The following is a 21,269-nucleotide window of genomic DNA, read 5'->3' as shown; positions in this document are numbered from 1 at the left end:
TGCATTTTTTACTGTTCTTAGCATTTAGCTATGGTCTCAAAGCTTTTAGAACCAGATTCATATGGACTGAATTTCAATACCAAATGAACATAAATAGCTCTTCTTCATATTTTTATGTCAGTTAAGCCTCAAAGGTTGCATAGCAACAGGAGAGCTGATCCAAGCTGGTGGGCACCTTAAACTAATTCTGCTATCTAAAATAGAAATTATAGTTTTCATAGAATTATGACTTATTTGAAGCACACTATAATTCTATGAACTAAAATAAAAACCTTAAATGCATAACCAGAAAAGAGCTGTCTAAAGAAGGGAATAGGCTGCTAAAAAGTTAATGGTGTTTCATAGCCTCTACAGTACATGTTAAGGATGATGTCAAACTGCTGTAGAATATTCCTTTGATCTTGCAAAAATGTATTCATTGTGGGGCTTCTTCTCATTCTTCTTAATTTTTGTACCATTTAAACTCAATGCAGAATGCCTACCATTTTGATTTTGAGCTCCTGGGATCACCTTTTAGCTTGGTCACAATACTGGAATAACTTGAATCTTTCCTTACCCAGAAATAAGGGGCTTCCAACCCTTAAGCCTATGAGCCTATGAAGCACTGGGTCCTACACTGCTTTGGGCAGTCCCCATTCCCTTGCATGATCATGCTTCAGCTTAAGGCAAGTCCCCTCATCTGGGACGCTACCTGGCTCCCTCTGACCTTTCCAGGCTTTTTTATATCATCTCGACTTCCTCCATGGACTCTAAAATCCAGGGACACTGGTCTCCTCCCTGTTCTTTCTACAGGATGCTGTACCTCACAATTCCAATGAGGGAGAGAGGGAGGGAGGGTGCTCTGCCAATGCAGATGACACTAAAAGTATCAGTCCATTTTGATCTGTTGAATAATGACATTGATTGACCTTTCAAAAAAAATCCACAAGTATGAAAGGGGAGAATGTATATTCATTAAAAAAAAAGTTTTATCAAATTCTAACTTGCTATAGCTGTGCATTGTTTAACCTGGCTAGAATGGTTTTGGTTATTCATCCCAATAGGACTGCTGTCCCAGGTTGAATCTGGCACTTTGAGACTGGTTTCAATATCAAGCATATGTCAAAGTAGGGAGGGCCCTTTTTCCCCTCCCTCAGGTACATACCTGGAAATGAGCTTTAAACAAGAAGTCAAATTTGTGTTTAAATAGAATAATGGACACTTTTCATTTTTCAATGAAATATCCCCTATGGAAATTGTATTTGTCTAAAGACACAGTTATATAGAAACTTAATGCTCCTTCTGAGATCTAAGGAGTTCATAGCAAGAGGACTTTGGGGCATCCTCTAAAAGGAGGATGTAACTGGAGAGAATAGCAAAATTATTTCTTTGATGGTGAAAAACATAGAAATGTGAGGACTTGATATTCACACATAACTTTATGTGAATTTTCTTATCTGATCCTATGAGGTCATTACTATGATCATTCCTCTGTTATATATGAAGAAACTGAACTTTTTGAGGGTTTATGATCTAGGGCCAAGAGTACTAGATTTGGAGTCAGGAAGACCTGGGCCCTGCTCATGAGGCAGATGCTATCTAAATAACCCTGGGCAAATCCCCTTTTTTTCAGCCCTAGTTTCCTTCTCTAGAGATGGACTCAAAGGTCCCTTCCAGTTCTGAATCTATGACCTTCGCATACAGGTCAGGAAGGTCAGGAGAGTTTTCTTTTCTCCTGATTTTCAATACAGCGATACCACCATGCTCCCTTTAAAGGACTTTGGTGATTTAATTTTAAGCCTGATATAAAGATACCTACAAAAGCCAAATTTTCACTACAAGTAACTTTTTTATCTATAGCACTTATGAACATTTGTTATTTTGGAGAGACAAAATTGGCATGTGTAATTTAGACTACCTGACTGGATGGAGAACAGAACAGCAAGACAAACAGGACAAAAAATGCATTTTATAGAATAAGAACCAAAGACCATGAACTTTTTTTTAATATTATCTATATAAAAAATAACGAGCGATTTACAGTTCTCTCTCTCTAATCAGAACCTCAAGTATATATAAAGGTACTGTACAATATATAAACATTTACAACCAGCACATCCGTTTTAGTTTAGCGTTCCAAGGCCATGTTGCTAAGTCATGATACATTAAGTACAGAGACAGGTTCTTAGAAAAGAAGAGCCACATCAGACTGACAACAGATGACATCAAAGTTGTGTAACAGTTAACAACAAAAGAAATAGTCATTGTAGAGTTGTGGACTACAGGGAAAATAAATCATTTTGGTGGGCACTAAATGCTAAGTCTATAGCATAGCTCCTAATTTTGTTCTATAATCAAAGGGTTATGAGGAAGTGTGTGCATGTAATGCAACGAAAAAGACTCAAAAAATTTCACTCAAGGAGACATTTCATATCTACAGTGGTTAAATTCAGGAATATTAAAGAGCTTCATTGTCAGACTCTAAGAGAGAAGGCTTTGTGAATGGTATATCTTGTAGCAACAAGATGGACTGAGTGTGATGTTGTTACAGGACAAGTTAAATGCCCCATAAAAACTACATATTCTGAAAGTATTTTTCATTTATATTTACTACTGAATGTTGTTTTAGGGAACTGAAAAAAATCTATAGCTATTTTATATATTTAAAACTGAATCTAGCCCTACTTCCCAACTGAGCTAGTTTTGTTGGACTGGACTCTAAAATTTTTAAAAACCGCACACAAGTTGAGTACACATCTCCTAATGAAAGAATTGGTATCTACAAAAACTTTCCAAGTAGATAAGTGTTCTTTGCTCTTGATACATGTTACTCTGCTATCTGCAAATTGAATGGGGTCTCTTTTGGGTCTCCTCTTCGAGAGGAAAGAACTCTGCAAAATTCAGGTCACTGTCCTCTCACTCCTGGAGTTTCTATAATGATGAACCTCATATAAGTGTTATCAAATTAATCGATACTCACTCTGGGTAGGAATGCTGATAATGGTAGAATGATTGGAGCCCCATCTAAGCCTGCAAACTATCTTGATTTTTCAACTATAGTCCATATTAAAGTATAATAGCCTTTTTTGTACCAACTATTCAAAAACAAAGAAGTGGTAGTATGTTGCCTTAATCAGTAACAGGAAATACTTCACATGCTTTACAATATCATTATGAAATGAATGAAAATGAGGCAGGGTGATCCTGAGGTACTTTAACTAGAAGAGGTTGAAGAAAACAGGAAGTAAGCTTTTTATTGCTTAATGTACTTCCTTGATGACTTTGGACCAAAAAGTTGTAGGAAACAATGTATTTTTACAGTTAGAGCTATCAGAATCATCTTGACTGATCAGTCCGACTTTTGCAGAAGTTAAAACACCGGCTTGAATTAATATATTTTTCCTTTGAAGGTGATGGTGGTTTGGGCTTTCTTTTTAAAAAAAAATCAGTTGAAAAAGCCAATTGGGAAGGGACTATCAGTGGCTTTTTGAAGAGGTCATTATCACTTTTCAATGATGAATGAACAGAACCTCCTCCTGGATGATCAGCAAGAAAGCAAATATTTCTTTCTGTAAACATGCATCATGCTATTGAAAACATCAACTTCCAAACCAAATCTTGCTTTTCCATTGCTGCAGAGGAGGCAAAAAACAGACAAGATACAGTAGATAACTTGGCACGAGTACAAGGAATGAGTCATGGTCACATTGGCAATATAGACATCATTTTGTTCAGACACTCACAATACAATCTGAAAGCCTTAGAAGTGCAATGGCAAATGAGCAGCAGCAGACTGCCTTCCCAAGGGTCAGGGCGACAGAAGAGGGACAGGGAGGAGGGTTCTGAGCAATCTGAGAAGTCCTTCATGCAGCTTAGTTAACTTAGTGATCAAATTAAAATGTACTGTTTATGCCTATTCTCAACTTTTTTTTTTTGAAAAATGATGCTTTAAAAAAAAGAAATTTTTTTCTTTTCAATTTTAGAAAGTTAGAGTCGTTTCTCAGCCACACCAGGGACTCTGCTTGCACTTGGCACCTTCCAAGGGCCGGGTGTGATTGGGGCTTTCTTAGCTGGAGAAGTACTTTCAGGTTTGAATCCATCACTCTCTTTCTTTCTCTCCACTTTCTCTGGGTCTTTTTCTTTGTGTTCTCCTGCCTTGTTCCGAATGACTGTCTCTTCAGGTTCTGACTTCAGTGGTTTTTTGGACATGTTGCTACTTGGTCCAGGTTTGGATTTGCTACAACTTATTTCTCCAGAGTTTGCTTTCTTTCCTTTATCATGTTCTGTTACCACTTTGCCACCAGGCTCATTGGTTCTTTTGGATGGAAGAGATTTTTCATCCATTTTCTGGGTTTTTTTCTCCAGGGAATAGGTTTCATTTTTCCCAGACTGGTTTTGCTTTGGGTCTTTTCTAGAGACACCAGGTTTTTCCTTTTCATTTTTGACCACCTCAGGCTTCTCACTGGCTCGTTTACCCTGTCCCCCTTGCAACCTGGCATCAGTGTTTAGTATGTCTTTAATTACTTCCATCTTTGGCTTCTTTTGGGGGCTAGCAGATCGTCCTCTAGGTTTTCTTGAATGATCTCTTCCAGAACCTTCATTGGTGCCAACTTGTAAAATTTTATTTTCCCTTTTTCTGGGACTCAGGGACCGATCTTTGGGTCTTCTTTTTGGGTCACCCTTTAAAGGACTGGTTCTTTTTTCTCCATGTTCTCCTGAAGGTCTATTAACTGACTTTTTAGGACTAACGGATCTGCCTCTTCTCGCAACAACATCAATGTCAACTTCCTGAAGATTTTTGTTTTCACTGTGCTCTTTACTGGATAGAACCTTTTTATTCACATTTTTTTGATTCTTTATTTCAGAATTGTTTTCATTTATAGGGCTTTTCTTTACTGGCAGAGTATCCTTTAATTCTTCTACCTTTTCACATATCTGAACTCTCATTAAAGCTTCTTCAGATACTGGTACATGAGAACTTTCAAATATGGAAGTAGAATGTGAAGATGGGAAATACGGTGACTGTTCATCATAAATTATGCTTGAAGATGAAGGATTAAAAATATCCCAATCACCTAAAAATAAATAAATAAGTGTTATTTGATTATAGAGCATTTCTTATTGTCCTTTCTGAAAAAAATTTCTACACCTTTGACAGCAATTTTAAAATTTATCTTAAAATTTTAAACTTTTAAAGAGGATATATCTAAAAATGTACAGGCAAATATGCAACTGCAAGGAACACCAAAGGTCTGTGTGTGAATTTATGTATGTATAAATTAACCATTAAAAGAAATATAATTGAAAAATAATTTCAAGCTAACAGTTTTGGGAAATGAAATACTTAAATATGATAAATATGTTTGCTTTAAGGCTAAAGCCTAGTGTATAAGGAATTTAACTTTCAGTTGCTATCAATGAATATTCAGCCTTCAGACACTGTCAAATTGTTTGGTAAAGATTGTAGGACTGTGTTCATTTGCAAGCTGGTAACCAGGTGTAGATCGAGCCTTTAGGATTAGGTGGTAGAAACTTGTAAATAATTACCCTTGCAACAAGCTGTCATATTTAATGCAAAAGGAAACTGAAACATGGAGGAAAGGGGAGGAATAGATTTATTGTATTTAATTAAAAAGAAAAAATAAAGAGAGAAATGAATCAAAAGACATGCAAATTTACCAAGTCTTTTTAAGGAAAGACCAAGAAAAGCCCTGAAAGCCTTAATGTTGCTCAGGTTTCACGTAGGAGCACAGACCGGAAGGAGCCAAACCTGAAGGAGGAAGAGAAAAAGCCTAGGACTTTGTACAAAATCACAGAGTAGTTAGCAAAGATGTCATCAGAATTGTGATTTTTGAATAGAACATGAAAGAGAATCACAGGACTGGAAGGGGATTGCAAAAGCCATGTCTATACTTCCTACCCTGCCCCCAAAGCATCAGGTGGTATTGGGCATTATCTTCAATTTGACTTCAAGCACCATCAACTTGGAATACTTTCAGAGGATTTGGAAAATACCACAAAAACTATTAGAAGTTGAGAAGCAGGGCATGAGGGAAGACATGATCCCAGGTCCACCATCTCTTTGTCTCCAGCTACTTGATTACTTTGTACCAGAGCCCTTGTTCCTGTACTCAGGAAAGACTCAGGAGACAAACATCTTAAGTAAGGAAATCAATGACATTTGCTCATAGCCTATAATTGATCCAAAGAAGAGAGGCTATCTTGATGTTGAGAATGGAGACTGAAGCAATAGTTCCCATAAGAAAGTTTCAGACATGTCCTGCAGTTCACATTAAGAGATAGGAGAGGAAAGGTACTGAACCGGGGACCTGGGTTCTAGAACCACTCTGCTCCCAAGGGCTGGGAGATTGGAAATTCACTGGACTTCTTGCAGGCAAGTTCTTTTATCCATAAAATTGAAATCCCAATAATCTGCCTGTCTTATGGGAATACTATGAGGAAAGCACTTTGTAGACTGCAAATTGCTGGGTAAGTATGAACTGCTTGTGGTGTGAACAGAATTTAAAGTTTCCTTCACTGTCAGGACATACGTGAAGTTGGTTTATTTTTCGTGTTTGTTTCTCTATAGAAGCAACAATTTTTTTCCTCTAAAGTCAAAATTACTATTCCAGTACTGTGCCTCAGTAAAAGTACATCTGAACCATTTCTGTTGCAAAAATATTAACAAGTTCCCTGAGGAATTAGCTTTAGGATTCTGTTGTGTTAAGTCCTGACCTAACCTTGTGTCAGTCACTCACCTGCCTCCTTCCGATGACAAGCTGCCCCCTCTCCACAGCCCCTGCCCAATCCATTCAGTCATTACTCGAAACACCTTCCATACTCACCATGGTCAGGTATCAAGCCAGTCCCCGGCCTCAAAAGAAGAAGGACTTTATTTCCTCCAGCTTGGATCAGTTCAATTGCTCGAGTGTGGGTGATACCTTGTGTAGGTTCCCCATTGATTTCAACAATCTGGTCACCAACCTAGAAAGAAAACAATCATCTAAGTGGAGTTGAATGGAGGGACTTGTCGGTGAAGCCCACAGGGTCATTCAAACTTGATTAATGAACCTCACCGGCACCATTCATCCTTGGAAGCTCAGGAACACCGGAAAGAGCCTCAAAATTAAAGAACATCCAGTTTTACTTACAGTTCCACAATTAACCTCAGAGAAATTTAAAGTTCTAGTTTAATCAATTTTTTAAAAAAGAATTACAGAAAGTATATAAAATTAGGCAAGAGGATGTCAAGCTATTAATATCCCAATTTTTCAACACTTGTTGGAATGCCCTCTGCCCTAGAAAATATCACACAGGGGAGTGCAACATAAATGGAAAGTATTCTCAATTTGGACTTAGAGAATTTAGATTTGAGTTCTGGTTATATTTCTTCCTACTTAGTCTCATCTGGTCAAATCCCTCCTCCATTCTCTGTGTCTCAATTTACACTCATCTATAAAATGAGGGAGTTAGACTATTTTGAAGGTCCCTTACAGATTTAGTCTTTAAATATTGTTATCTCATGCTGCAGGACTTTATGCAGACAGTCTTTGAAAGGGTTAATAAAATAGATATACTTTTACATCATCTTCTATTTCAAGGATACACAATTCTTTCAATTCTGGCACTCCCTGTAAAGATGCAAACTGCAACCACTCTACACCTTGGCAGATGGTCTTCATGAGCTGTCAAAATAACCCCAAACCCTGAAACAACTTTCTGGTGACCAGACTTCTTGAGAACTGGAGGGGAGCTGAGAAGCCATCAAATACAACCCCATAATTTTACATATAAGGAAACTCATGTGTCAGTGACTTGCCCAGTACCACAACAGCTATTGAGTGTATGAGGCAGAATTTGAACTCAGGTCTTCCGGACCCTAAGCTCAGTGCTCTATCCACTATCTCTAGGTAGGGGCCAGAGGCAGGACCTGAAGTCAAATCTTCCCAGTTTCAAGAATGATAATAAATGGAAGATATGACAACTGAGACACTTCTAGGAATACTTGAAACATCATGGTAAATGGGACAATAGGTTAGCTAAATTTTAGCAAAGCTTTAGTATTTTGCACTACTTTTGTGGTGAAGACGGAGAGGCACTAACTAGTCAATAATACAATTATTTTGATGGCTGGATTTAATGGTTTGGTGCCTACAAAGCAAGAGATATCCAGTGCTGTGTTCAATTCTGGGCATTGTGATTTAAAAAGGATCCAGATATAGACATCTGGAGTGTATCCAAAAGGAGGAAACCAGGACAGTTAAGGGTCGTCAGCCCCAGACATCTGAAGATTAATTCTGCCTGTTCTGTTTTGCCCCAGAGAGAAGTGCTAAGGGCCTCAACAAGACCCAAAATGGAATGGTTGGTCTCTAGGCCTGAATCTAATAAAATGAAATTCAATGAGAATGGAGTTAAATTTTTATGTTTATGAAGTTGATTTTTTGAACCAAATGCAAGATGAGGAGGCAGTGGCAGAGTTAGATAATAGTTCATCTGAAAAAAGAACTGTGAGTTTTAGTAGGATTCAAGTTTAATAAGAGTCAGCAAGAAGGCAAAGGCTCATGGCAGAAAAGCTCGGGGGTCCTGAGCTGCACTGGGCACGGTCTCCAGGGAGAAGTCCATGACTGGTCAGACCATACTTGGAGGACTGTGGTCAGTGCATCATCAATTAAACACCTATTGGACAGTGCCAGAGCTGTCCAATGGATATGATCTGAGATTTGTTGCTACTCAACGTTGTCTTCCTTTATAGACTAAATAGTCACTAAGCATATACAAGCCTTGCCATATTTCTCTTAATTCTTCCCAGGTCTTTCATTGTTCTCATACCCAATCAGACAGATACCAAGAGGTTGTGTCTAGGGCCCATTGGTGGCTGCTTCTGTTGCACCCCTGGATCTTAGCATTGGCTCTAGACACTTTATTCTCTCCCCTCCCCATCCTTTTTCCAGTTCTGAACTATGAGGGGTCACCTTCACTTTTGTAAATGCTTTCTGATTCATTCATTCCTCTTTACTGTCTTCTTCCAATGTAAACAGGGCTCTTTGTCTCTGGAATCTCCCTCATCCTTGTCATGCCCTACCTACATATCTATGTCCCTGCTATATCCTTTAGTAGAATGTAAACTCTGTGCAGGAAGGACCTGAGGATTTTTTTATTTTGGTAGCTCCTAGAATTAGCCTTGTATCTAGGAGATAATACTTTTTTTCCCATGGAATTAAGTCACTTAATCTGAGACTCATTTTCCCATATCTATAAAACAGGGCTGTTGTGAGGAAAGTACTTTATAAATCTTAAGATGCCAACAGAACTCTTAGAAAATTTTTCTATTGCAAAAATAAATAGTACCCAAACTGTAATTCAACAGACTTACCACCAGGTGTCCTTATTTTTTAACATTAGGAGTTTAATGACTGTCCCAAAATACATTTTTCATTTAAGAAGATGGGGGGAAAAATTTAAAAAAAAAAAACATGTGGGGAAGGGGATGGACAGAGAATCAATCAAATTAAAATGAAAACTTAGTGTTTCTGAGAAAGACATAAAATTGAAGAATATGAAAGAAAGGTAACAAGTTAACAAGTAAAAAGTAAACAAAATTTCATTTCATTTTATGACAAGAGGAGTGAGGATGGAGAAGGAAGGAAGAAAAGAAGAGATTTAAGAAATAATGAGATACATAAGGGAGATCCCAAGGAATTAGGAAAAGACAGTGATTATTCTTCATCTAATACTACTTTCACGCAATTCCTCTGGTGATGAATAGAATGTCCCTCCTACAGTTATCCTCAGCAGAAATGCTTCTGGGAGAAGAGTGATTATGGGTAATAGTATTGGAAGTGCCTTCAAAAGACCCCTCCCCACATGCTTAGGAGGAGCCTCTTTTCTACTGTCTGCAGAGTCAAAGGCTTCGGCTCTGAGGACATTTTTCCTTTGGCTGTTGTTTCTCTTGGTGGATCTTTGAATTCCTTCACTCATGGGATATGGTAAAAGACAATAATTTAAGGGGAAAGAGTCTTCTCCTCTCCAGGATAATGTGAAGGTCCTGTGGAATGGGCTTTGGCTTTGGTTTTCTTCTATTTTGGGTGCACCTGTCATTCCAGATTCTGGACTTTGAAGCCAGTGTAGTATCAGGGACCAGAGGACCATAGACCTTTGGAACCCCAGCCCAGGGGCAGCAGAAGCAAAGATTCATCTGGTGGTCATGCTCATCTGAATCTGGACTTAGTGGGGCCAATATTATAAAGGAATTTATCTAAAACTATCTCTTGGGTGATGGGGAGCAGGAGAATTGTTGATACTACTGTCCTTGCTATAACTTCAAAGTAACTGTCCCTTAGGAAAACTTAATTGGCATTAAATGATTAAATAGAACTGGGGCCCATGCACTGATCCCTAACAGGGGGAACCTAAGTGGTGGCATCCTCCTGGCTTGTTCATTGAAGGTGTGAACCTGCAAAGAATGCTGGGACAGTACAGAGTCAAAGGGGAAATGGGTGCTGCCTACATGTAGGGAAGCAAACCAATCTGCTCCATGTTTCAGTATTTAAGCGTCAATCTCCAAAGAAAGGAGAGCAATAGCTGTGACTTGTGTTACTACTTGGGAGTTTTAAATTTTGTTGTTAAATGTTTGTGATTCTCTGTAGGTTTTTCAAATATTTCTTACATATGAAATAAATGGTTTTTCTTTGCCTGATCTATGTTGTACATTGGCATCTTCAACTTCTCTCTTTTTGTGGAGATGCTGGACCTGAACCAAGGCCCTAAGTGGTAAGTCAATGTCCCTTGAATGGGTATAAAGATCCAAAGAGTGTGAGAAAAGGCGCCTGGCACTGTCGCAGTAGGACAGCACCCCAGAAAGGAACCAGCAGTAAAAGCCAAGGCTTCACACTATCCACAGATGACAAGGTGGGGGAAACAGAGACCCAACTGCATGGCCCCAAGTTATTGCTAAGGTATCACAGGGATCATACAGAGTATAACTTATTTAACAAAAAAAAAAAGGATAAGCACAGGTCATATGGGAGAGGGTTGAAATATTTTACTGTAATAGCAGATCTATTCCAGTGAGATTTTCCAAGAACCAAAGGGGAACCTATGAATGATGATAATGATGATGATGACTGTCCATTCCTGAAGAAGACCATGATATCAGGGAGGTGAGGCTATGACAAACACATGAACTGGATTTGAGTGAGGGGAGTTGTGCTAAGTCACCAGTCTTATTTTCTCCCCCAGAGTCAATGGGTCCAGGGGCCAGATATGGATTGGATGAATGGAGATGGCCCTGGATGTGAGGCTATCAGGGTTAAGTGACTTGTCCAAGGTCAGAAAGCTACCAAATGTCTGAGGCCAGATTTGAACTTAATTCTAGGGCTGGTGCGCTAACCACTGAACCATCTAGCTGCTAAGCCTACTGAAGATCACAACCAAAGTGGTAATGTTTCATTATGCCACCAACCACCTGAGAGAAGAGGTGGTATAGTAAACAGAATGCTGGGCAAGTCATTGAACCTCTGCTGTCTCAGTTTCCTCAGGTGTAAAATGAGGCCAGTACCAGTATTCACTTTCTTGGGCTATAGTGAAGATCAAATAAAATAATCTTTGTATTAAGTTTAGTATGTGGCTGGGTACATAATAGGTGCTACATAAATGCGTATTCCCTTTCTCTGTCCCAACTTAAACAGAAAAAAAGGAAAGAGATAAGGAGTTCTATGGAATACTCAAACCAAAAATAGAAATCAAGTAATGATAGGGAAGAATCTGAATTATTAGGAAAATTGCTGAATTTTCTTTTTGTCAAAAGCAGAGGAGCTATAATTCCTTCAAAAGGCAGAAGAACTAACAAAGGAAAATGACTTCCCAACACTTTGAGGGACCCTGGAGAGATACTGCTGCTGTTTAGTTGTTTTTCAGTAATCTCTGACTGTTTTGTGATCCCCGTGGAGTTTTCTTGGCAGAAATCCTGGAGTGGTCCGTCATTTCCTTCTCAAGCTCATTTTACTGATGAGGCAAAGAGGGTGAAGTGACTTGCCCAGGGTCACCCAGCTGGTAAGTTCTGCAGTTGGATTTGAACCCAGGAAGAAGGTCTACCTGACTCCAGGGCTGGCCCTTTATTCACTGCACCATCTAGTTGCCCCATCTTAGATTGTTTAATACCCCAAGAGGGAACATACTCTTCAGACATAGTCTGACACACATCCCACACGATAAGGCGGCATGTTGAATCCCATGCACTAAATTTACAATGCAAGTAGACCAGGAGCTTTCAAGACTGAAATTCTAAAGACGCAAAAGAAACTCTTCTGATAAGTTAGAAAAAGGAGGCATTGTCATGTTGCACTGGCCATGAGTTTCTCAGTTTCCTCATTTGTATAATGGGGAACATCATATTCCCAGGTCTGGTCCTATTTCCTCATCTGTGACAACGGCGGGTTGGACCAGATGATGAAGTCACCTTCAGGTTTAAGTCTTATCACCGAGCACTTTCTCTTACTAACATTTCCTTGTGTTTTTATCCTTGATAAAAAAATAAAATAAACCTTGGTTCTTGCTCTCCCATTTCCCAAGTCTGTTTTGTTAATTCTTTTGCTCTCAAAACTCTAAATCTTAAGTGAAAAAAGCCTTTCTCATTGGCCTAAGTCAGTAATAACATGACTCTAAAACAGTATGACTGGAACATTTCATTAAGCAAAACAAAAACAATTTGATTATCATAATTAAGAGAATTAGAACAATCAAATGACAAGTTATTTTACTATGTCCCAGAAACAGTGGTTTTTCTTAGACATTATATTCTCTAGACTCAGATATTAGAAATTTAAGAAGGAAAATTTTAAAAAAAATCAGCACAGATAGAGGGCAGTAAATAGATGCTAACTCACATGAATCCTCCCATCTTTGATAGCAGGACCATCCTCAGCAAGTCGAAGAATGAACAACCCCATGTTATACTCCTTTCCCCCACGGAGACTGAATCCAAAGCCTCTGGGGCCTCTTTCTAGTTCCACTGGATAACAACCAAGGTTCTAAGGTGATGCAGAAGGGAAACAAAAGACAAAAATTGCTTTTATGTTCTTTTAAAAGTTAAATAAACAATTAAAAGTTGAAAACATAACATCTACAAATGAGAAACCACATGCAAAATGCATTTTTAAGGAATTCTCCTGTGGAAAATAACTATGAATTCCAGATGAACAAATATCTAATTGTTAATGACATTCCTTAAATTAATTTGAACATGGTGATATTTTACTGTCTATAGAGGTCATTTATGGTGTGCAGTGGGACACGCTTAAAATTTTTTTTTTAATTTTAAGTTTTAGTTCTGGATTATTTTCTCCCCATCCACTGAGAAGGCAATAAACATGATACCCATTATACATATGAAATCATGTAAAACATATTTCCACATTGGCCAAATTGTGAAAAAAACCAGCATAGGAGAAATAGGGACATTCTTTTAAAAAACACTATTTTTAAAAGCTTGTCTATGACTAACTCTGAAGGAGAGTGTTTTTTTGTGGAAATGGTAGTGATGCTGCTATTGTTTCATAAGCATTTTTAATCAAAAGCTGAACTTTCTTCAAAGTCTAAAAGAGGAATTTAGTACCCTAAATTTTGCATCTTCTTAGAGTGCCAATTGCAAAACTGCATGGGAAGAAATAAAAACTGGTGAAGGAATATGTTTATTCTAGTGCTTTGCATGTAAGACTACCTACTTTGAATTTCTTGGAGTACAATTTTCTTTTTAGGGTTATTTTTTTTTTTTTGCAAGGCAAACGGGGTTAAGTGGCTTGCCTAAGGCCACACAGCTAGGTAATTATTAAGTGTCTGAGACCGGATTTGAACCCAGGTACTCCTGACTCCAGGGCTGGTGCTTTATCCACTATGCCACCTAGCTGCCCCTGGAGTACAATTTTCTTAAAAATAATGTTATACACTTAGAAGCCTTGACAATCAGTATCTAGGATACTGTTATGGTTTTTAGTTACCTGATTGTGTCGATTACCCACAACTGAAATCAAAGGTGTATCAGTTTGGGCAATATGCTTGTGGTCAGACCATGACAGCCTATAAGTCGTGGAAACATCTTTCCCAGTTTCACTTTCTAAACCACTTCTGCAAGAGAGAGAAAGCAAGATGATAGCATGAATCACATCCTCAGTAAAGAAAGATACCGCGATGGGGGTAGGGTGGATAAACAACTGGAAAGAGAAATGGGGTAATGGCAGATCCACCTCTACTTCTTCAGGGGGCAGCATGTCTTATAACATTATCTCCATTTTCTTCCCATTCCCAAATACTAAGACATAACCTTTTCTAGCTATGATGTGAATGCAAGGTAAAATTTGGACATCAATCTTACTAAATCCCCAAACTTTTGTTCTCAAAGTACATCAGCATGATTTGATATCTGGAAAAGCAGAACTCCATTAATAAAACTAATACAGTCATGTTAAAAAATTGCTGCAAGTATTCCTCAGCCATATGGATCAATCATCACGTTGCTGTTGAATTTCCATCAGACTCGTTTTGGTTTCAGAGTGAGCCCTTCCAACAAATGTGGGCTGTAAACCCTCCTTCTGCTGGGCATGAGGACAGCATCCAGAGCTGGCTCTGAGCTTTCAGACAGAGGTTGGTCTCTGCCAAGGACACCAGCTTTGAAAGCGGCGAAGCCAGAGGCTGCTTTATTAATTCCTGCTGGCACCTATTTGTCAGCCCATGGCTCTCTGACAATATTTGGGATAGCACAGAATTTGCCAATTCAGTTATACACCTGAATGGGGGTCAATGTTCAAATGATTTTTGGCCCCAAATTGCTTTCTGTGCATTCCTAGAAAAAGCAAACAAAAAAAATAACTTGAGAAAAAAAAAACAGCCTCACCGATCTGCCGATGTGTGACCAGTTTGGGTCTGTCCCAGGGGTCTGTGCTGCAGGGCTGGACTCTGCCTGGCTGAGTTTGTTCCCGATGGTGGACCATGATGTTCTGTTCAGAAGGGAAAATAACAGATATGAGAATTTGAGCTTGGAGGTGGGAAACCGAAGAGTGCACCACCGAGACAAGAATGAATGACTCTTGAACTTTGGACTTCACTGTGGTCAGCCACCTACAAATTGAAAAGAAGAATCTTTTTCCTGCGGTTTCTGATGGGAATATGCTTCATGAGAACAGCAATTTTTCTCCTCTTTCCTCTTTGTTTTGATCACTATACAGATTGGAAATCAAAAGGAAGAAAGTGAGTAAATTGTCACTTTTCGAAGACATTTATCTATCAGGCGCATGTTGTAACATGTCTATAAACATATATACATATACACACATGCACACTCTTATATGTATAAAAAACCTTTACAAATGGGTGGTATTCATAAGCCCTTTGAAATGCTTATTGATTGATATGCATAAAAAATATAAATTATTTCTACAATTTAGGAAACATTTTTGTCCATGTTTCTATAATAAAGATTTTGTTCTGTTTTGTTATGTTTTTTGTAAGGCAGTGGGGTTAAGTGATTTGCCTAAGGTCACACAGCTAGGTAAGTATTATATGTGTAAGCCAGGTTTGAACTCAGGTCCTCCTAACTCCAGGGCTGATGTTCTATCCACTGCACTTCCTAGTTGCCCCCTATAATTAAGATTTTGAAGATATGCTTATATTAATCTGTTATTGGATTACTTTTACATACTTGACCATAAACAATGAGAAGAAATCAATTTTCAAAACCTTGATGCAAATACATGCATCAAGATGACTGTTTCCACCACTGCCCTAGAAGTCAGTCATTACGAGTCCAGTCTCAGGAACATTATTTCCATAAGATCTTTGATTCGACGCTGTAAATATGGGGCAGCAACTTATACTGCTACAAAGTACCACATGCAAACTTGCTCTGGAGTTACGGCAAGTAATCAATCAAATATTTAATAAATGTCTACTCTACGCAGGGCAAAGGGCCAAGAGCTGAGGAAGATGGTCTCTTTACTTCTTGGTGGCTCATCTATTCCTTCTGAAGCACTTAACCCCTCTAGACATGTATCTTTCTCTTGACCCTGGTTTTCCACCCTGCTGGTTGATGCTCTGCTCCTTAAACCTGAATTCCAGATTCGAGGCCCAGGAGCCTTTTGAAGCTTGGAACTCTCTGGACCCAACGTTCCTCATCACTTACCCTGGTCATTTTGCTTGCTGCTCTTGGTATACTCATTACCCCTTCCCTGCCTCTCTTGCTCTAAGAACTATTATTTAAATCCACATTCTCACTGCAAATGGAAAGGGAGTGGCTTATTGTTCTACTCACCCTCAATACATCTTCCTAGATCAAAACATCCTTTCTTACTTATTTCCAATTAGAATGTAAGCTTCCGGAAGGCAGGGACTGCTGTCATATTGGCAGCAGAGGAAGCCTGGCTCATAATAAGTTGCTTAATAATGCTTATTGACAAATACTTTTTCATTCAGCCAATGCATTAGACTTATAGTCTACCTTCTGTTCCTCTTGTCTCATCAAAATTCATTAAATTTCCACAACAGACTTTCTCCTAATCACCAAATTCATTGTTTTTTCTAAGTTCACCTTCTTTTTGACTTGCAGTCAACATTTAACATTGACTCTTTCCTTTAAATCAATTAAACAAAAAGTGGCTTGCCTTTATATTTAATTCATTTTAATAAGCATTTTTTAAACATGCATAGTATCTTGCACAAGTTATATGCTTTGTCCTGGAGATTCAAAGATAAAATAAAAAAGTCTCTGATCTTAAGGAACTGACATCCTACTGGGATACTATAAAATATCAACCAAGTATGTATATGTTTGAACCTTCCAGATTCCAGTCCAGCACAAGATCTGTGATATCAAGAAGTCTCTCAAGAGGAAGAGCTCAAGAAGACCACATAAGTAAAGCAGGAATAAGAGAATGAGGGTTCAGCACAAAGCCTTCAGTACTATCTAGAGTTAGGAGGTAAGGGTCTGGATGAGGAGTAGCAATGAAGACTGAGAATCAATTAGATAGTAGGAGAATGTAAGAAAGGGCAGCTAACACCATAAAATTTTATAATTCAAGAATGATGAGGATTGAGAAAAGGACCTTGGGTATAAAATATAAGATCATGGGCAACTCAAGTAAATTCAGTTGAATGGTTTTACCAGACTACAAGTGGTTGAAAAGAAAATGGGAATCAGAAGTGAGGCCAGGAACCAGATGTCTTTTTCAAGAAGTTTAGCTATTAAAAATGAAGATGGAGAGGGAGAGAATTTACAGGGACAGTAGAGTCAAGTGAAAGATTTTTAGGGATGAGGAAACATGGGCATTAGAGAAACTTGTAGACTGGGAGACAGGATTGATTAGATGTTTGTTTTTTATTTATTTTTATTCTGAATTTCAACATCAAAACCTCCCAAAACAAATTTATACATATTCAGCTTAACTCAGAATGAGCACTGCAGATATGAAACCATAAATCTCTACTTCATGTTTTTTAAAATATATAATAAATTTTGAAATTAACTTTCAAAAGTTTTACATGTCTGTGCCTCCTGAACTTTTTTCTGTTCTTTTTTGTGCATTAAAAAAGTTTAAATGGACTTAAAAAACTATTATTTGCTTCAACTCCTTAAAAAAGGAGTTAAAAGTTAAAAAAAAAGCAAGGTATATGTGTGGGGAAACTATTGTATCAAATAGTTCCAGTAAAGTAAAATCAATCTACACACTGACTTTATCCAAAAATCTGTCTTTTTCTGCACCTGGAATCTATTGCCTTTCTATAAGGAGATGGAGAATATGCTTCATTATAGATCCTTTAGAGTCACGGTAATTCAATGAATTGAATTCTTAAGTCTTTAAGTTTTATCATTATGTTTTATTTTATAAATTACTCTTCTGATTCTGCTTATTTGGCTACATCAATTTTAGATACCCAGGATTCTCTGAAATTATTCCTTTTCTCATTTCTTACAGAGTAACACTATTTCAAGACATGCATATACAATTTGTTCAGTCACTGCCCAAGTGATAGTCATATCTTAGGTTCTAGTTCTTTTTTTTTTTCCTTTTAATCTCCATTACAGGGTCAGAAAGGACTGCCACAAATAATTTTTTGTATATATGGGTCTTTTCCCCTTATCTTTGAAATCACTGGGATATATGCTCACTACTGATATTGCTGCCAAAAGGTACAATTCAGGAGCTTTCCTACTACAGTTTCAAATTGTTTTCCAGATGGGAAATTCCGTGCTTTGCCAAAAGTGTATTAGGGTGGCTGTCATCCTACAGCCCTGCCAACATTTACTATTTTATCTTTTGCTATCTTTACTAACCTGATGAGTGTGAATTGAAATCTCAGATTTGTATAAATCCTATTTCTAATAACTTGGCTCACTCTTTCACATGATTTTTGGGAGCCTTCAGTTCTTTTGAAAACTATTTATATTCTTTGATCAGTTATTAGGGGAATGATTCTTTGTCCCAATTCTCCACATATTTTGGATATCATATATTGATTAGAGCGATTTTTATGCTGACTTCCCTAGTTGACAATTTCTCTTTAATCTATAACTACATTGACTTTTTTGTGTAAATATTTATAATATTTACATACATAGGGGAAGCTAGGGGGCACAGTGGATAGATCACCGGCTCTGGAGTCAGAAGGACCTGAGTTCAAATACGGCCTCAGATACACTTAATTGTCTATCTGTGTGTCCCTGGGCAAGTCACTTAACCCCATTGCCTTAAATTAAAAAATGTACATACTTAAAAGATCTATTTCATCTTTTATAAGCACTTTCCTTTAAAGAAAATTGTTTTTTTAATGGCAACTCCTCTTTCCCTCATTTGCATCACATTGCATTCAATGCTTGTTCACCATGTGACTCTCCATTGTACTTCAGGTCAATTTCAACTTTATTTTTTTTGGAGACTTGGCATGACTTTGGAAATTTACAGCTATTCAAAATCACTGAAAGAATATTGTTAAAAAGATGGGTCTTTATTTTAGGGAAAAGTTTGGGGTCATTAAATAAGTGTACAATTTGTTAAGTCAACCGAGTTTGTTCTCCTCTTGCTAAGTTCTGGACCCAGCTCACTTCCCAGTCTCTTTGTGATGTTTTTTTTTCTCAGATAAATGTACCAATAGAGGAGCTCTTTAGAGTGTTTAGCTTGACATAATCTAGATCTAGAAAAATCTGCCACTTTCATCCACTTGTTTAGTCAGACCAGATTCCCCATTCTTCCTCCTCACTTGAGTTGTCCATTCCCTTTGTTGTTCTGTATGCCTTTTTTTTTCTAATTTGCTTGAAAAAATGGTTTACCATAGAACACTTCTTATGTTTTGTTCGTTTTTTTTTAAAAAAAAAACCTTTGTTTAGTCTGGTAGCCAATCTCATCACTTAACAAAACTGCAGTTACTAATGATCTTTTAATGGCAACCTGAATGACTTTATCTCAGTCCTCATCTTTGACCTCTGCATCCTTTGACAATTAATCATTCTCTTTTCCTCGATATTCTATTCCCTGTCAGTTTGTATGATTCTGTTCTCTTACCTGTTAGATCATTATCAATCCTCTGCTGGATCTTCATTTAAGTCATGCCCAGTAACCATGGGTATTATGCTTTTTGACTGACTGCATAACAGGTTTCCTCATTTTTACTTTTCTAGTTTTGTGATAATTTTGATCTATGCTTTAACAAGTATATCCAGAAAGCTGATTTAATGAGTGACTTTCACATTGATAATGAGACATTTCCTGTCTATTAAAATATAATGAATTTCATTTTCCTGATAAGTGTTCACCATGCTTTAAATTAGTTTTGGGGAGAAAAGAATAGGCAGGACAGTAAACAAGACTTTTGTCTTTTCTTACTCCTTACGCTCAAAACATAATTTTTGTTGTTTAGAAAATAAATTTTATTGTTCTCTCCTTTTTCTATCACCCTGCTCTGAGAGAGAGCTACTCTTTAAAAATAAAGAAGAAAAGAAGAAAAATTGATAATAAATTTGCTAATTTTCTTAAGGCTGATTTGACCCAATGGTCCTCCACTTTTTTTTTGACCAAGTTTGCTCATTATTTATGTCACCTCATTCAGTTCTAATTGTTTTGTTACATTGTTGTAATCATTGTCTATTCCACTTTTACTTTTGCTTACTTTAATTTTCATTGCTTCATACAAATCCTTCTGTGCTCTTCTATATTCATCATGTTAATAGTTTCTTACAGCAGAGTAATATTCCATTCTGTTGATGTACCATAATTTATTTAGCCATTACTGCATTGATAGGTATCTACTTTTTTGCCAAATGTTTGTAAGCACAAAAATGCTGTTATAAATTTATTAGCATTTTGGGGGTTCTTCTTTTTGCCAATGAAGTCCTTGGGGTATATACCTATCAGTATCAAAGGATATGGACATTTTCTTCACTTTTCTGAACATTCTTCATAGTCCTCCTCCATTTCTACCAGGCAACTGAAGTGACTGAATAACTTTATAAGGAAATGATGATTCAATTTAGAGGATTTATTGAGTTCAATATAGAATTTCTCTATCTTCTTTTCCTTTGTCACAGATATTGGTAGATAAGCTATAATTATTATTATTATTTTTTAGGTTTTACTTTAGATTTTTTTTGCAAGGCAAATGGGGTTGAATGGCTTGCCCAAGGCCAGGCCTTAAGTGTTTGAGACTGGATTTGAACTCAGGTACTTCTGACTCCAGGGCAGGTGCTCTATCCACTGTACCACCTAGCCACCCCAGCTGTAATTATTTTAATGGTGATTTTTTGCAAATAGTTATCAAGAGAACTGTTGTACAAGATGACCAAATAACTTATGTTACACTTTGTTTGTTTGACTTTTGAGAGCATGATAAATTCTGTCAGTTCTCTGCAAGGAGAACTTGCACGCTGCCTTTCTATTTAATTGTAATTTTGGTCTGTCATATGAATTCATTTATAGTGAAGATGCAATGTTGGTTATGATTTATTTCCTTCAGTAGTGCATCCCTTTCTGGACACTGGACAAGGAGCTCTCTGAATCTCAACAATGAATGTTCCTAAGATTTAAAAATAACCTAAAAAGTGTGATTTTTTTTTTAGACATTTGGTCTCCTTTTGGACTCTGCCAACATAAATGCATACATAGGCTACACAAAAACTATTTTGACATTTTCTTTATTTTACATGGTGTAAGGATCAAAGAATTCACTAGTGAGTTGCCAACATTATGAGTACCTATGCTTAGTTGGTGTAATTCCAGGAAATCAGACTTAATAATGGTGCCAGGATCACCCCT

The 21,269-nt window shown here is 37.4% G+C and overlaps 1 protein-coding gene across 2 annotated transcripts in view; it reads right to left on the bottom strand.

The window, feature by feature from the left end:
* The window catches only part of MAGI3 (membrane associated guanylate kinase, WW and PDZ domain containing 3), a 218,311-nt gene continuing 197,042 nt past the window's right edge, over positions 1 to 21,269 (bottom strand). The window contains exons 17-22 of one of the 2 annotated variants that reach the window (XM_074188465.1): positions 14,867 to 14,969; positions 13,974 to 14,100; positions 12,864 to 13,007; positions 6,825 to 6,963; positions 5,659 to 5,749; positions 4,968 to 5,054 (exon numbers count right to left, since the gene is read on the bottom strand). In XM_074188465.1, coding sequence (XP_074044566.1) covers positions 5,700 to 5,749; positions 6,825 to 6,963; positions 12,864 to 13,007; positions 13,974 to 14,100; positions 14,867 to 14,969 — 563 coding nt within the window. In that variant the 3' untranslated portion in view covers positions 4,968 to 5,054; positions 5,659 to 5,699. Of the gene's footprint in view, positions 5,055 to 5,658; positions 5,750 to 6,824; positions 6,964 to 12,863; positions 13,008 to 13,973; positions 14,101 to 14,866; positions 14,970 to 21,269 lie in introns of both variants that reach the window. The other variant, XM_074188464.1, reaches the window with a different exon arrangement.

This window comes from Macrotis lagotis, chromosome 5 (genome assembly GCF_037893015.1).
Source record: "Macrotis lagotis isolate mMagLag1 chromosome 5, bilby.v1.9.chrom.fasta, whole genome shotgun sequence".
In the NCBI taxonomy this organism is placed as follows: domain Eukaryota; kingdom Metazoa; phylum Chordata; class Mammalia; order Peramelemorphia; family Peramelidae; genus Macrotis; species Macrotis lagotis.
The sequence above is the reverse complement of the archived record's forward strand: the minus strand, read 5'-3'. Positions and strand labels throughout refer to the sequence as shown.